At 41.3% G+C, this 16,849-nt stretch overlaps 1 protein-coding gene across 1 annotated transcript in view; it reads left to right on the plus strand.

Moving 5' to 3' along the window:
• ACOX3 (acyl-CoA oxidase 3, pristanoyl) overlaps positions 1 to 16,849 on the plus strand; it is a 157,192-nt gene that overhangs the window by 128,331 nt on the left and 12,012 nt on the right. Inside the window, exon 15 of the mRNA XM_030191148.1 lies at positions 12,046 to 12,220. Within this exon, the coding sequence (XP_030047008.1) occupies positions 12,046 to 12,220 (175 nt within the window). The remainder of the gene's footprint in view (positions 1 to 12,045; positions 12,221 to 16,849) is intronic.

Below are 16,849 nucleotides of genomic sequence, written 5' to 3' on the forward strand. Positions count from 1 at the left end.
TTGTTTGCTCAGTTGAAGTTTGGTTTTTTTTTGGTGGGGGGAGGGGTTTGCCTCTCCTGCCTGATTAAACTCTTTGGAATATCAGGTGGGCAGTTTCCACATGGATGAGAACTTCAGATGTAAATGCCAGGTTTTCCATGTAGAAATTGCAAAGAAGCCTTATGAACTGAACTCCAATATGTGTTGATTGAGAAACAAGGAACCACAGAAAGACATGCAATGTTCAAACATATGGGAAAAATGAAACAGGAAATGAACAATTTAGATTGGAAATAGTCATTTACAAGTAAAGTAAACAAGTCACTTTTAGACATCTCCACCCAGTATTCCAGATCTCATGTTTTCCCATCCACAAAGAAACTGATTTTGAATTCTGTTTACAATGCACAGTTATGTGGCATCCTTCCTTAAACAAAGCAATTGTAGCCATGAAAGCATACTAAGATTTATCATCCAGTATACAAAAATGGAGCAGTTCTGTGGTTTAGATCTTGGTGCCATCTTAAGCAGTAAAAGAGAGCTACTCACTGAGGGTTTACACACCCAAGTACAATCCAACAGATGGTGAGGAAAATGAAAGTTTTGAGGGGCGACCATAAAGCCATAAACAATTATAAAGAAAAAAATTATTTAAAACCTACATGACTCAAGCTGATGCTGTTTATATTTAGGGAAATCCCTGATTTTTAGTACATTAAAAATTTCTTACAAAGAAATCAGAAAAACGGGTAATATCAATATTTAAAGTGAGGAAATGGGTGTGTTCATAATAGGGAAAATGTGTGACACAAAGGAAAACAACCCCAGGCTGGCACAGTAAACTATTTGTGCAATCAGTACACACAAAAAAAATCCTCACTAAAAATGCACTTTAACTCTCATGTTATTGGAGAATCAGTCAAGAAGAAAAGTCCAAAGCAAAGGGGCTGTTTTACTAAACCATGGTAAAATGTTTAGTTACTGTAGCTTAACACAGGATTTTACTATGCGCTAGCTGCATCTTTCAATATGGCACTTATCGGGGGTGTTCGTACACTTTTTTTTTAAATTGCAGATTGTGTGTTAACATTCAGATTAGCATGCAAAATCTGCTCCCAGTTAACATGGGAGCACGTAGCGTAACCTGGCAAAAACCTTCCACATCCACTGTCCACCCTGCCACGCTCTCGAACACAAAACACATGCTAACCTTAGAAATATAGCACAACCCTTTAACATGGTTGCTGCTTGGTAAACATGTATTGGTAGGGGAATTCTATTAATGGCGCTCAAATATGAGCACCGGAAAAGATCTGCACTAAGCGCTATTCTATAAAGGGTGTTTGCCGTTTATAAAATAACACTTAGTGCTGGTTTCTGGGCACCAGATGTGCCTGCTGAAACCTGGTCTAAATCCTGGTGCCCAAGTTGAGTGCGGAGACCTATTATTCTATAACATTGCGCACAAACTTTTGGAATACCCTTGACCCGCTCCATGGCCACACCCATTTTAGGGTTGCACGCTTATGGGACTTAGGTGTCCAGTGTTATAAAATAGCACACAGCCAGATGAATACACAAATCCTACTTGGTACCATTTAACATCAATAATTAGTTATAAACATACAATTGTTTGTGGTTAACAGCTCGTTAGCCAATTTAGTTGTGCTCACATCTCAGAAGCGTGCACCAATTTAGGTACCCAAATCTGGATGCAAACATATAGAATCCAGGGGTAAGTGCTTAATGTGGTTAAGTAAAAGGGTCCCAAAGTCCAAATTGGGGCATGCTTCTGAGATGAGAGCACAACTAAATTGGGTATTGAGGTGCTAGCCACATTAGTAACTTCCTCATTAGTAATGCTCCTCTCTTACCCACTCCACCCCCTCCCAGATCCTATGAAACCTAGTTAGAAGGCAGTGATCATCAAACTGTTTGGTTTGATATAGCAGTTAAAGTGGAGGGCAGCCACTCAAAACTCAAAGTCCCGGATTTCAAACATGTTGACCTTAATAAAATGGGGGAATTCCTGAAGAAAGAGTTGATGGGCTGGGAGGATATATGAGAAGTAGAAAGGCAGTGGTCTAGGCTGAAAGGAGCTATAAATATGGCTACTAACCTTTATGTAAGGAGAGTAAATTAAAGGGAAATGGGACTTGATATACCGCCTTTCTGAGGTTTTTGTTTGCAACTACAGGGTTACATATATTCAGGTACTTATTTTGTACCAGGGGCAGTGGAGGGTTAAGTGGCTTGCCCAGAGTCACAAGGAGCTGCAGTGGGAATTGAACTCAGTTCCCCAGGATCAAAGTCCACTGCACTAACTACTAGGCTACTCCTCCACTCCAAGAGGAAGAGAAAAAGGAAACTTGCTAAGCCTGTATTCTATAATGGTCATTACGCACACAATTACCACTATAGAATACTAGTGTAAGTCCAAATATATACACCTAATTTTAGTTGTTAGCACTTATGCCATGTCAAAGGCTGACGTAAGTGCTCACGCCTAACTTTAGGCAGTTAGGCCTGTAAATGCTAGTATTCTATAACACATGCACATAACTGCTAGGCATACCCCTGATCCACCCATGCAGCTCCCATGGCCATCCCCCCAGTAGGAGCGCAAGATAGAATTTGTGCATGCATGTTACAGAATATTGACTAAGGGCAGTTCCACACATAACTGCAAATTGGTGCCAATTAAGGCCAATTGTAGCCTATTGCTTAACACCAATTATTCATTATTAAATTAATTTGTGCACGCAACTGACATTCTGTAACTTGTGTGCACAGCTTTCCACACTAAGCGTAATGTTGGGCATGCTAATTTATAGAATCTGGTCCCTCTACATCAGCCTTTCTCCTCCTATCATGTATAGCATCTTAGGATTTCTGCACTTAAAACGCATCACTCTGCATTTCTTTGCATTAAAGCTTAACTGCCAAGCTTTAGCCTAAACTTCTAGTTTTGTAGATTTTCTTATGTTGTCTACTCCTTCTGGAGTGTCCAATCTTTGTGCCAACCATAAAAAGCAAGCTTTTCCTCCTAAACATTCAGCAATATCACACACAAAATGTTAAACAGACCCGGTCCCAGGACCAATCTCTGAGGCACACCATTCCTCGCCTTTCTTTCTTCCAAGTGAATTCCATTTACTACCACCCTCTGTCATCTGTCAGGCAACCAATATCTGGTCCAGTTTACCACCTTGCAATCCACCCCCAGTTTACTTAAGAGCCTCCTATGAGGAACATTATCCAAAGACTTTGCTGAAATCTTAGTAGACCACATCCAGCGCCTGCCCTTGATCTACTTTTCTGGTCACCCAGTCAAAGAAATCAATCAGATTTTTGGCATGATCTTCATTTGGTTAAAACCATATTGCCTCAGATCTTGCAACCCACTTGATTTCCCCTCTTTTGATATCATTGATGAAATCCTTGTCCAGTTTTGTTGTTTGAATCAGAGTTCTGTAGATTGCTGCTGTGAGGATCTCTTTCATAGTTGATCCACAGTGCCTCATCTATTTCCCACACCCCTTGCTTTTCAGATACTTTAATTTTTTTTTTATTTGTAAGATTTGAGAATAATACAAAGACATAATATCTTTTTAGGAAACTCATCCAGATATTGCAAGAAATAACACATAGGAAACATTTTACAAATAAGAATATAAACTTCTATATCTAGATTATTAATTCACAATTAGGAGGATCCAAGTCCAACGAGTCCATGGGAAGCTGGAAAAATACTAAGATTAAAGAAAAAGGAAATCAAGGATGTTCTTCAAACATTAATCTTTGGCCTGTGAATCATATTTGAATAGGTCCCAGAGATTCCTGCAAATTTAAGAAACTCTGCAGCTGCAAAGGTTCAAAGAAATAATATATTTTATCCTTAAAGAAAATAACACATGTACAAGGAAAACATAATTGAAACCAAGCTCCCACCCACTGATAATACTTCACAATGCTTTTCCAGGAATGTTTTTCTTCCTCTCCTGTGTCCTCCTAGAATTGTCTGGAAATATTTGATACTGGTCACCCAGAAAGCTAGTCTATGAAACTTCAAAATACAATTTCAACAAAACTTCCTTATCTTGTAAAAATGCAAATGAGACCAAAAGTGTAGATCTACTCTTAACTTCTTCCACTGTCTGTTCCAAAACATTAAACATCCAAGCTGTCCAATTATACATCTAACAAAGATTTCAAACTTTTCTTATGATTGACTGGTATATAGAAAAGTCATTGCAAAGGAGGTAATTCATTATCTGGTTATTTACCTCTCTTAAGAATCTATTAAACATATGTATAGGTGAAATAAGCTTGGGATAAGGAAAATTGAGTATTCTTAAATTCAAGTTCCTTGCAGAATTTTCTATTTTTCGGGATGCAATAACAATCTATTACCTTCAATCAGAGATTGATTTTCTTGAATTTAGGTCACTACAGATTCCAGTTGTGTAGTTTTAACTGAAACTATTTCATATTGTTTCTTTAAGTCTCCCACTTCTGATGTGTTATTCAAAGATACTGATAGAAAAGTACAACTTTATGCAAGGATTCTAGAGCAATCTAAATAGAATCCAGTGATATTTCAGCAGGTTTTACTAGTGGCTGTAGTACGTCTGCATATAAGAAAATGTCCACAGTTGGTATATCTTGAGTCAGGGGCAGAAATGACCCTTCTTGAGAAACAACTGCTGCTACAACAAAAGAATGCTAGCCTTCTACCAAATCTAACATCGGGGCTTCCTCTGAAGCAGCCAGCTTCTTCTGCGTGAGTGTTATGGGGAACCACTTCTCCTCTCCAGAACTTTCAATAGATTCTTCCTTCAAAGGAATGTGCTCAAGATCCTCCACCAGCTGTGAGTTTGGTGGTGTCACAGGTCCACAAGAGCTTTCTTGTTCAAGGCTCTTCCCTACCGCAGACAATGCGGATAAGCCAGGTTCAATTGAAAACATACATAGACTGCTATGGAGGTTTGCCGCATCAAAAATGTTCCCAGCTTCAGAAGGAGAAGTCCCTTTAGCTTCCCATTTCATTTAGACATTCTCAAGAAGAAAAGAGCCAAATCTCAAGTGAATTAAATTTAGGCAATGCAGAGTACTCCTAGCAGATGCCCATAACAATATATTTTAAGCCACTTTAATATTTAATTTTTGCATAGAGAGCCACTTTTCTCCCTTTTCTGTCTTCTCTATCCCTTCTAAATAGATTATAGTCAAGTATGGTAATATTCTATTCATGAGACTCATTGATCCATGTCTTCAGAATGTCTACAATTTCCAAGTCTGTTTCCACCATCAGGGCTTCCAGATCAGCATTATATTGTCTAGATTGTGAGTATTAGTGCTCATAGTCTTCAAGTATGGTTTGGCTTAATTGCTTGGATTTTGTATAGCTGCTATTCCAGTCTTCACTTGTTCTTGAAGAGTGAGTTAACATGTCTCCTTTTATTTTTGCTAATATTTGAATGCATGTGCTGGGGGTGACATCCTGTATTTTTCTTCCATCTGTTAGGATAGCCAGAGATGATCATCCCTACCAGAAATTAAGAGTGAAGGAGAAAACATGAGGCCAACAGTAGCTGGGGTGTAGCAGCGAGCCTAGCAAAATGTCTAGGGCCGCCTGCAGTGGTGAACCCCCTCTCTACCTTAATTTTTCTCTTAACCACCCCATTCCACCCATGGTCTGAGGTCTCGCTGAACCCTCCCCCTGCATCCTCAAAACTTATGTAGGTTTCTGGAAATAGGCAATAATTGAAACAGGCTGCATCTGCCTGTCCCCACCTGGCCCTTTTCTGTGCTGCATCCTGCCTCCATGAGGAAATGCCTAGGTGGGACCAGACAGAGGCAGCCTTTTTCGATCATTGCCTCTGCTGGTTATCCACACACGTTTTGAGGACTGCAGGGGGTGACAGAGAGATGCTGGGCCCATGCGGTGAGGAGGGCAGAGAGAAGCTAGGCCTGCGCGGGGAGGAGATTCCAGGCCTTCATGGGGAGGGAGAGAGGTTAGAGATATGCCAGAACCTTGAGGGGGAGAGATGCAGGAAGTGTGGGGCATAAAAGAAGAGCAAAGGAGAGGGGGATGCATAATCTGGGGGGAGGGTGAGAAAAAGACCCTGGAGCAAAGGGGAGTGGAGAGAGGTTGGACCTGGAGAGAAGCAGAGAGAAGGGGGAGAGAGGGGAGAGATGCTGTACTTGGGGGTTGGTGGAGGGCAGAGAGAGATGGGACCGGGGGGAGAGATACTAGACCAAGGGAGGGAGAGAGAGGCTGGACCAGGGGTGGGGATGTAGGATGAAGGGAAGAGAGAGGGGAGAAGCTGGACATGATGAAGGACAGGGCCACTGAGAGGAAATGCAGACCATGAAGGGAGCATTGGAACAGGACACAGAGGAGAGATGCTAAATATAGAGGAAGGATATGGACACAGAGGATAGTTGCTGAACATGGAGGGAGAATAGGGGCAGGGATACAAAGAGGAGATGCTGGACAGGATGGATAGTGACACAGAAGAAAGGCAAAAAGCAGACAGAGAAGAAATGTTTTTCTGAAATCTAGACAATATCAAGTAAGCAGACTGGTCTTATGTCTCCACGTTAGTCCTCTGTTTGGAGTGATCCCCAAGGCTTCCCTCTTCCCTCTCCCCCATTCTGTTCAGTTTAAAGATGGCTCCACTAGGTAGTTTACTGGAATCCAAAGATTTTAATATCTTGATGTATGCCAATGATACCATTTATATCCCATTTATAGACAATATAGTTGACATCTTGCCTACTGTCAAATCCGGTTTGGATCGGATGGAATCCTGGCCTGCTGAATTCAAAGTAAAACTAAACAACAAAGTCAAAACTAAGTTCCTAATCCTGACTGATCCCTATCACCCTATGGCTGTTAGGAACTTCACTATAGATAATGACTTATCCATTAGTTTCTACTATGAAAATCTTAGGTAGAACTATTGACCAGTATCTGTCATTTGAACCTCAGGTGTTTAAGGTGATATCTAGTGTCTTTAATATATTGTGGAGGTTGAAGCTATTCCGTTCTTAGTTCCAAACATTAGTACTCTCTAAGTTTGACTATTGTAATGTCATTTAATCAGGTTTAAAGTACTCTTTAGTCAAGAGCCTTCAATCAGCGCAGAACACCACTGCTTCTTGTTTGTAGAGTTCCTCGTTATTCCAAGGCAACTCCTCTCCTGGCTAAATTACATTGGTTTCCAATAAATTCTCAGATTACCTTTACACTTTATGTACTTGTTTATCAAATTTTGTATGGTTTATTAACTTGCTGCATGCAAAATCTAATAGAACTGCCTTTACAAAATAGTCCCTAGATGTAGGAAAAGTATCTCATCCTTCATTACCCAAGTTGTAAGAAGCTTCATTATAAATCTGTTCATAATACAGGCTTTACCTATCAAGGTACAAAGATATGGAATTCTATGCCTAATCCATTAAGATAAGTTACCGATTCTCTATTATTTCACAAGCTGTTGAAAACATTTTTATTTAGTAATTGTTAGCTCTCAGGAATGCTTGGAGCCCTGCTCTTGTTATTCAATAATAGTAAAGTTTGTGTATTGTATTATTACTACGTATGCTAATACTAATTGTAGTGTACGTTTTGCAAATGTTTGTTAGCCACATTAAACCCAAACTTGTTTGGGAAATTTTGGGATATAAATGTCATAAATAAATAAAATAAAATAATAAGATGGGAGACCCTGGAAAAAGAGAGACGAGAACAGAAAACAAAGAAAAGAGACACTGGCACTAATGCAATTACCAGATAACACAAGTAGAAAAAAAGGGTTTTTTTCTGAATTTATTAATTGTAAACATGCATCTCTGATACCTTATGTTTCAGTTTCTCTTTATATTACTGTGGCAGGTTTTCTATATATAGATCTGGAATGTGTATGCATTTTACAGGATTTTTTTTTACTGAGCCAGGGGCGTAGCTACGGGTGGGCCTGGATGGGCCCAGGCCCACTCAGTTAGGGCTCAGGCCCATCCAGAGAAGACTCCCAACACCTGCGTCACCAACATGTCTCCTCACACCCTCTCCCACCCCCACCGTAGTGCTTCCCTTTAATGCTATTGGCGCTGCCTCCTCACCTCACAGTCTCCGTTTTCCACCCCCGCAGCAGCGCTTTCAAGTTGCTATCGTCGGCGCGCTGCCACAGATGACAGACGCAGCGTGACATCCTACTCCGGGACCTTCTCTCTGCCGCATGCTTTCCGCCCTGCATAAACAGGAAGTTGAATTAGCGCGGCAGAGGGAAGGCCCCGGAGCAGGACGTCGTGCCGCGTGCTGCAGCAGGGGTAGGACACGGAGACTGTGAGGTGAGGAGGCACTGGACTTGCAGGGGGAGGTTGTAGGGAAGGGGAGACGGAGAGGTGCTGGATTTGCAGGGGGAGGGGAGAGGAGCTGCATATGCAGGCGGGGGGTTGGCGGGAAAGGGGAGGTGAGGTGCTGGACATGTAGAAGGGGGGCTTGGATAGATGCTGGATATGCAGGGGATTGGGGATGACTGAAGGGAAAGGAGAGAGATGTGGACCATGTGGGGAGTAAGGTAGAGATCCAGCATGGAATGGGGTAGGGACAGAGCATGGGTGCCCACCCATCCAACCTGCTGGCCCACCCAAAAATTGCTTTCTAGCTACGCCACTGTATTGAGCTCTTAAGGGATTCTTCCTCCACGCCCCCCCCCCCCCCCCCCCCCCCCGGCCCAGTCCCCATTAAAAGGCATTATAGGGAGGCCATCTTAAATGTTTTGCCTGTGGCCCATTCAGTCCTAGTTACACCACTGAAGAGTAGATTGGTTGAAAAGAGACAATAATCCTTCCTATACCTATATTGTGCTTTTATTCCCAGAAGCATTTGTATCTCCATTGTTCTGGTTTTGTTTTGTTTTCACACAGTCTTTTGGGGGGTGGGGGGCAGTAACAGTTACCTTGCCAGTCCTATTAATAGTTCTATTTATTGTTCTTTTATCTTTTCTGTTGTGAAATGGTATTCTTTTCTTAAGATTTATTTTTTTATTTAATTGTTTTTGCGATTGTAAACCACTCTGTTGCATCTTTATGAAGGGCAATACATTAAGTGAAATAAGCCATAAGCATCACCTGCAGCCCCTGAGGGAAAATGAACGGGAGTAATTAATGATACACAGCTGCAACACATCTGGTTTAAGAGGGTTAAATCATTGATGGGGTTTTTTTTCCTGAGTTAGTGGAAACATTTTACTTGCTCTGTTCCCTTGGTCTTCACCCTGTCCTCTAGGGCCACCAACAGATCAGGTTTTCAGGATACCCTAATGAATATGCATGAGAGATTTGCCTACAGTGGAGGTACTAGACATGCAAATCTCTCTCGTGGAAGTGAAGACCAAGGCATCCACTGAAGCATAAAAAACAGATGGCTATAGATCAGGGATTCTCAACCCAGTCCTCAGGACCAGGGCCGGTCTTAGGCAGAGGCGACCAAGGCGACCGCATAGGGCCCCGTGCCTAAGGGGGCCCCGCATGGCACGCCCAAGGGGGCCCCGCGCAGCGCGCCTCAACTCTGCCTCACTCGTGCCTCCACTCCGACCTCCGCCGCTGCTCGCCTTAGTCACCTGAGATGATCCCCATTCTCGAGGCTTGGCCGCTCCGCTCCCGCCACCACCGGCGCGGCGCCCACCCCCGGCTTGGGCCCGCTGAGCCCGCCGTCAGCTCCCGAGTCCCCGGACCCTGGCGACTAACTGAGCGATGCCAGCGAGCCAGCCCAGGCAGCAACGGCCCCACCCCCGACGGCAACGACAGACAGTTGCAGCGCGACGGCTCACCTCCAGGCTCCAGCTTCCCGCTCAATGTCCCGCCTTCTGATGTATTTCCTGTTTCCGGACGCGAGGGCGGGAGTCACTGAGCGGGAAAAGCTGGAGCCTGGTTGGAAGTGGTGAGGACGTGAGGTGAGCCATCGTTGCTGACGCCAACAGTTTTGCACTTATGCCAAATCTAAATCGGATTCCATGCAGGCAGGAGATCAGAAGTGTCTCTCTCATCTAACGACGCTTGCGGACGGTGCAAGGGTTGGAAATGTCTGCCTTCCTGAGAGGAATTTGGCCCAACAACATTAGTTGCTGGAGAAGCTGAGCAAGTAAGATCTTCTGGCTTGGAAGAGGCTGTTTCTAACATATCTGGGTTATTTTCACATAGATCTGCAGATATTTCTCTTGATAAAAATTTGGATGGCAATAGCAGATTTAGCTAAAACACTGCTTCCAGTAATTAATTATATGACACCTCGAATTAATCATTTGGAAGTTAGACTGCAATCACAGGAAGAAAAGATTACTAAGATAAAATCTGAGAATGGAAATCATGAAGTAGCAAAATCTGATATAAAGTAGGTACAATCAGTTCAAACTATTTAGTAACTGATGTGGCTACTTGCCTCTCTGGTTTGATGGGTTACAGAGTAATAGGGGAATTTGAAAATACTGGATCTTTTCTTAATATTTTTCCTTTATTCTCCTTTGTTATGAGAATTGGAACTACTAATTGTAGTGGACTTGAACTGAATAATTTCTGGGGAGGGGAGGTTTTATGATAGCATTGTGCTTATTATTTCAATCAGTTTTTTTGTACAAGTTTGCTTCATTTGTCTTTATTTGAAATTTCATAAATAAAAAAATGTTCTAAAAATGGAATAATATCAATGGGGTGGAGCTAGGGTAGGGCGGAGCTAGGGCGGGGCTAGGATGGAGCCTCACCAAATTGGTCTGCATAGGGCCCCGCACTTGCTAAAACCGGCCCTGCTCAGGACACAACTAACCAGTCAAGTTTTCGGGATATCCACAATGAATATACGTGAGATACATTTTCATGAACTACTTCCAATCTATCTTATGCATATTTATTGTGGATATCCTGAAAACCTGACTGGTTAGTTGTGTCCCAAGGACTGGGTTTAGAACCTGTGCTGCATGCCAAAAAAAACTTTTTAACCAGATTATTGATTAATTATGGGCACTATTTACTAAAATGCACTAAGCAGTTAGGAGGTAATTATACAAATGGGCATCTGGTAAGAGCCTATCATATAAAAGAACATAGGTGCCTCCTATCATTTATAGAAAACTGGCGTGTAAGAGATGTGTGTAATTTACTGTATTCTATAAGCTACATGTGTATGTTTGAGTCCTGGCTATGCTGTACCCAGATTTCTGCCTGTGTGTACACCTGCTTGTAGAATATGCACTATGTAACACATGGACATATTAACGGTATGAAAGGAGCAGATCACACAGGAAAAGGTCCTTTGAGAAATACTTTATTTGTGTGAGTTCTATTAAAAAAGCCTTCACATGAATATAATAGTTCTCAAATGACTTTTCCTTTTGTGATCTGCTCCTTTCATACCTCTGTTTTGGATCTTGTGGATCAATTGTCCTGCTGTTTGCTTGGACAAATGCACGTATTTACAGAATCGCGCTTAGACAGAATTTTGGCATTTACATCGATATGTGCACACATGCGTGCATATATGTTACTATTCTAATGAATTTTACACATAATCAGCACATTGCTTTTGTTGCATGTTTTCCAAAATTGCCCTCCATCAGGAATTAGCATGGGCCCACGATAATGGTGTGGTAGCTACATGCTTTTTACTGTGTTAACAGCCAAATGTTATAGTTAACATGGCTGTCAGTAGGTGGTGTTAACTTCAGTGGAGTGCAAAGATGCTAGGCATACCCCCAACAGTTAACACAGGGACTTTGCAGTTTAGTGTGCATTAATTCTGGCAAGCAACACACAATAACTGGAAAACTATATCTTCACTTTAATCAACAAGGCCCTTTATATTATCCTACCAAAGGCAAAGTATATTATTTGAAGTTACAGTACTTTGCATTAACTGCTATAGAAAGCAAAATATTAAATCAGTGATTCAAGGGTTAGACTGAGGCTGAACTCACATTCCCATATTTACTTTGTCTTTAAAATGTTTTTTGTTTTGAACATGTCACCCACTGTTTAAAATAAGCTTTATTTTCTGTTTCCTAGGTATACTACTGTCGTTCCTTGGCTCTAGCTTTTATTGAATGTACAGTGTTACAGAGATATCATGAGTATACACAGGATTCCAGCACACCATCTAATCTTCAGCCAGTGTTAAAGCGTCTATGTGCTCTGTATGGTCTGTGGTCCCTAAGTAAATACATGGCAGTACTTTACCAAGGTAAGAACAATGAGCTATATATTCTGTACATAGTAGAAGATGATGTATTGGATGGTAGAGATATGTATTTGTTTGAAACAACATGGGAAATGTAAATGACAGGTTTCTTTCTGTTAAATTTCAGCCTTTTTCCCTAGTGTTAATAGTATCAGGGCACCTGCCAGCCTTAAACCTGTGATTTTCAAGTTAGAAGGCAGCTGCTTTCTAGGATGAGCTATTCTGCCTCTTGAGAGCCTGTTATAGCCACCCTATGCCTAACTGTGTTTTGTATTTCTGTTAATCTCAGTTCCTGTTTCCTGATTCTCTCTTTGCTTTCAGTAATCCTAGTGTTCTCTTTAGTGCTGGAAACAAATCCTAATTCTTGGCTTGTTCAAGTCTAATATTCAAGCCTCGGAAATCCCTGCTAGGGATTCTTTGACAAAATAAACCATCCAAAGTAAACGTATTGAAAGACTGACTTGGTCATCTAAATAAAAAAAAGCTGATAGAAGAATTCAGCTACATTTGGGGTTAACCTGGAAGGACAGGGGATTAAAAAAAAAACCCTGAAGTGCCAGTTTTTTTCTTTCCAGTGTCATTGAATTTCAAGCCCCCCCCCCCCCCCTCAGTGTTAATAGCCATCAATCACAAATCAATCATGAACCTGTGACCCCTGGATTAGCAGACAGCTGCCTTCCAAAAGGATCTATTCTACCTTTTCAGTATCTGCTCTAGCTAGATCATCCCTAGCTGTATCTTATATATCTGCTTCAGTGTTGTACTTGTCCATTTGTGCAAAACAAATGCCTATAAATAACATATTTGCCTGCTCATCCCTACTGGATGGCCAACAGGACTGCAAAATAATGCTAGGGGTTTTTTTTTAACCTTCTTTCTAGGCCCTTTAAGTGAAATACTTCTTTGTACTTTTTGTGGAAAAATGGATCTGTTTTATTCCATTTTATCCTACGAGTTTTCCTATAAGATGCCAGCTGAGGATCTGAACTGCCCTGGTCTGTTCTGAAACCACGGAACCCAGTCTCAAAAGAAGCAACTTAGTGGTTAGAGTACTGCACAACAAAATCAAATCCCACTCCCTCCACTGATATTCTTATTCTCTGTGACTGGGCATAACACGTTATCTTCTATTGCTTAAGCTACCCACTTACGTTGCCAGGTCATTTATTGTATCTGAATTCAAATAATACTTTAAAGCCACCTTGGGCAATTTCAGAGAAGGTGTTCTATAGCCAGATATTTCCATGCCTTTTGATAGGAATGACAAGAACCCATGCCTGTTTTGGAAGGCAATGTCCATCCCACCTCTGCATCTCTGTTTTTCCATATTCTTTTTTCCTCTGGTTTATAGGAGAACAGTAAACCCATGAATCTCAGAAGACTAGGCTATTATTTAACAGCTGAACTGGTTTATTTGTGGGACCAATGGTTACTGAATGTCTCTTTGGTTAGAAAGAGATCTATAATTGTCTGGATATTCACAGGGGCGCAATATGGAAATTGAGACTATTGTCTAATTAATAATTTTCATAGTGGTACAGTAATGCCAGTGACATTCCTAGGGTGGCTGACACCCGGGGCGGCTCGCCGATGTGCCCCTCCTCCCCGGGTGCAGCACGACCCCCCCCCCCTGGCGAAAGGACCCCCCCCCAGGTGCATTTTTACCTGCTGGGGGGGGTGCCGCGGAGCCGACAGGCGCATGGCACCCCCCCCCCCCAGCAGCGTGGACCTGGGACGGACCGCCCCCACCACCACCCCCCCTTGGTACGCCACTGAGTAATGCACTGAACTAATACAAACCCATGGTTGTTCAGTTATAAAAACAATAGTAGCCCTTCGCCAGAATATTCATATCAATGTAGTATAGCAATAATGTTCAGTATGAACTCTTAAAAATCTAAGTAAAAAATAAGTGTAAGTTCAGTTTTAAAAAAATTAAAATACTGTTTTTAATTAAATGTACAAAAGTCAAGAAATTCAGAATTATGGAAGCCTCAGCAATCATAACTTTGTTCCCTGTTATGTTTTTATTATATCACAAATGTTTGTTGTTTTTTTTCACAACACCTCACTATTAGCTGTAATTTATTATCATGGACACCTTAAGGAGCATAAGGACTATCTAGCCTGGTGAACCTGGCTAGTGCATTTTGACTGCAAATCAGAAGACTAAGGGGTCCTTTTACTAAGGTGCGCTAAAAAATGGCCTGCGGTAATGTAGGTGTGGGTTTTGGGCATGCGCAGATCCATTTTTCAGTGTGCCTGCAAAAAAATGCCTTTTTAAATTTTTGGCCGAAAATGGACATGCGGCAAAATAATTGTTGCGCATCCATTTTGGGTCTGAGACCTTACCACCAGCCATTGACTTAGTGGTAAAGTCTCTCGTGTTAATTCTGCGGTAATCGCCTACACACATCAAGTTGGAGTTACCGCCCGATTTTCTGGTGCGCATAGCGGACACCAGTAAAAAATGAAATTACCGCACGGGCCACGCGGTAACAGAGTGGTAACTCTGAATTGACACGCATTGGGCATGCATAGTAAAAGGGCCCCTAAATGTGCAGAGCACATCAGGATCATAGATTAGTCTTTGAAAGATTTAGAAATATTCTAAGTAAATATTTCTCTTGAGAAAGGGTGGTGGATATGTTGTGTAGCCTCTTGATGTAGGTAGTAGAGGTAGAAAAACAGTATCAAAGTTCCAGAAACCCTGAGGTAAGTATGGAGGTTCTCTCAGGAAGGGATAGTAATGCTGAGCAGGAGATGAAGATGGGTTTTATGGTCTTTAACTGCCATAATATTCCTGTGTTTATTCAATTTTCTTCCTGTTACAGTCATAAACCCCAGCTGAGATCTAGCTTTCTCACCATCTGTTTGCAATTAAGCATCCCCTGTGCTCATCTTAGGCTGTGCAAGCTATTTGGAGCATATTAGAACACAAGGCTTAGTGAATATATGTTTTAACTCTGGTGTTTAGGACCCATCAGAGTAAATCATGTATTGGTAATATCTAAATGTCTCACATTAAGATCACTCTTCATCATGCATGTCTAAGTTCACAGCCCCTATCACTTCCCAACATCTTTATCACCATATATTTGTGATTGGGAATGGTGGTAATACTTATTGACCGAGCTATGAGAATGTAATGCAGTACCCCTTAATTCTGTAATCTTGTGCACTCATTTTCACACTTAGCATGCAAAATTGCACACATAGGTTATAGAATACTGACAGTTGTGCACATAAATTGATTGATAAATTAAGCACTAATTGGTACTAAAAGCCAATAGTGGGCCATAATTGGAGTTGCTTGGCACTAATTGTCATTAATTTGCAGATACATGTGTAACTGCATGTAGGCACTGTTCTAGAATGTTAGTGTCTAAATTCTATAGCACGTAACTGTGAGAGAGGCATGGATGTGGGAGGGGCATGGGCAAGGCAGGGGTGTGCCAAGCACTTACATGATAAGCTAGCAGAGTGCCATGGGTTTTACATGTATAACTACTGCATTTAGGTGTGAGCATTTACGCCTGACATTGAGCTAGCGAAAGTGCTCTTGCCTAAATTTGGGCATGTAAATTTGGACTTATTCTAATATTCTATAACTGCAATTACATGCATGACTGTAGTTATAGAATTCATTCATAGCACCCACACTTTAGGTGACTTTTTGAGAATTACTGCTCTATGGGGGGGCCTTTTACTAAAGATGTTTGAGTTATCTGCAGCAAGGCCCATTTTATTCCTATGGGCCCTGCTGCAGATAACTCAAGCTAATCTTTAGTAAAAGAGCCCCTATATTTCTAAAGGTGGTTAAATTCTAGCCATCCGTGTTTCTTAGAAAGTGGGATGATATCATAGAAAATTATTTGATCTAATATTGTTGCAAAAGAACGTTGAGCAATGTCAACAGATGGCTTCCAGCAGACATGATGATTAATGCAGAAAGTTCTGTAAAAATAAGTAAGGCAGCATTCACAGAATTGAGCAACTTATTGATATTCTCTGTAAGTCATTAGTTCGGTGATGTATACCCACCTACAGATCACAATGTGGTACATCAAGGTTACTGTCCGATTCTGATGTAGTCCCTCAAGTGTTGTGTCAGGCTGTACTACTACTTCCCTTGGAAGTATCAGATTTTGTGTTTTCCTCTAAATTAGGACAATCTCATGCTGGGCTGTCATAAATCAAGGCTGAATGGTGTGGAGAGGAAGCATGTTTATATTTTGAACATTGCTGTATCCATGTAGTAAAGATCAACAAAGAAATTTTAAATTTTATTAAGTTAGTCCAGTATAAGAACATCTTCTTATATGTTTTCCCTTCCCTTTTTTTTTTTTTTAATCATCTGACTTTTATTTCTGCTCATTGAGGTGGACTAACAACAACCACACCATTGTAAAAATTCCTTTGGATTCAATCATTCTGCTGATATTATTTAAAATACATGACAGCATGTACAATCAAAAAAACACAAAAGCAGCAATTTAAAATAAGCCTGGTAGTTAAGCTTCTGAATTGTGTAGTGCTTCTTGTAGTTGTGTTAATGTAATTCCATTTTATTTTTCTCTAAATATTTCTCAAGTTTTGCCTTAAATCAGGAGCAACAGAACTCTCTCTTTG

Source organism: Microcaecilia unicolor, chromosome 2, assembly GCF_901765095.1.
Source record: "Microcaecilia unicolor chromosome 2, aMicUni1.1, whole genome shotgun sequence".
Lineage (NCBI taxonomy): Eukaryota > Metazoa > Chordata > Amphibia > Gymnophiona > Siphonopidae > Microcaecilia > Microcaecilia unicolor.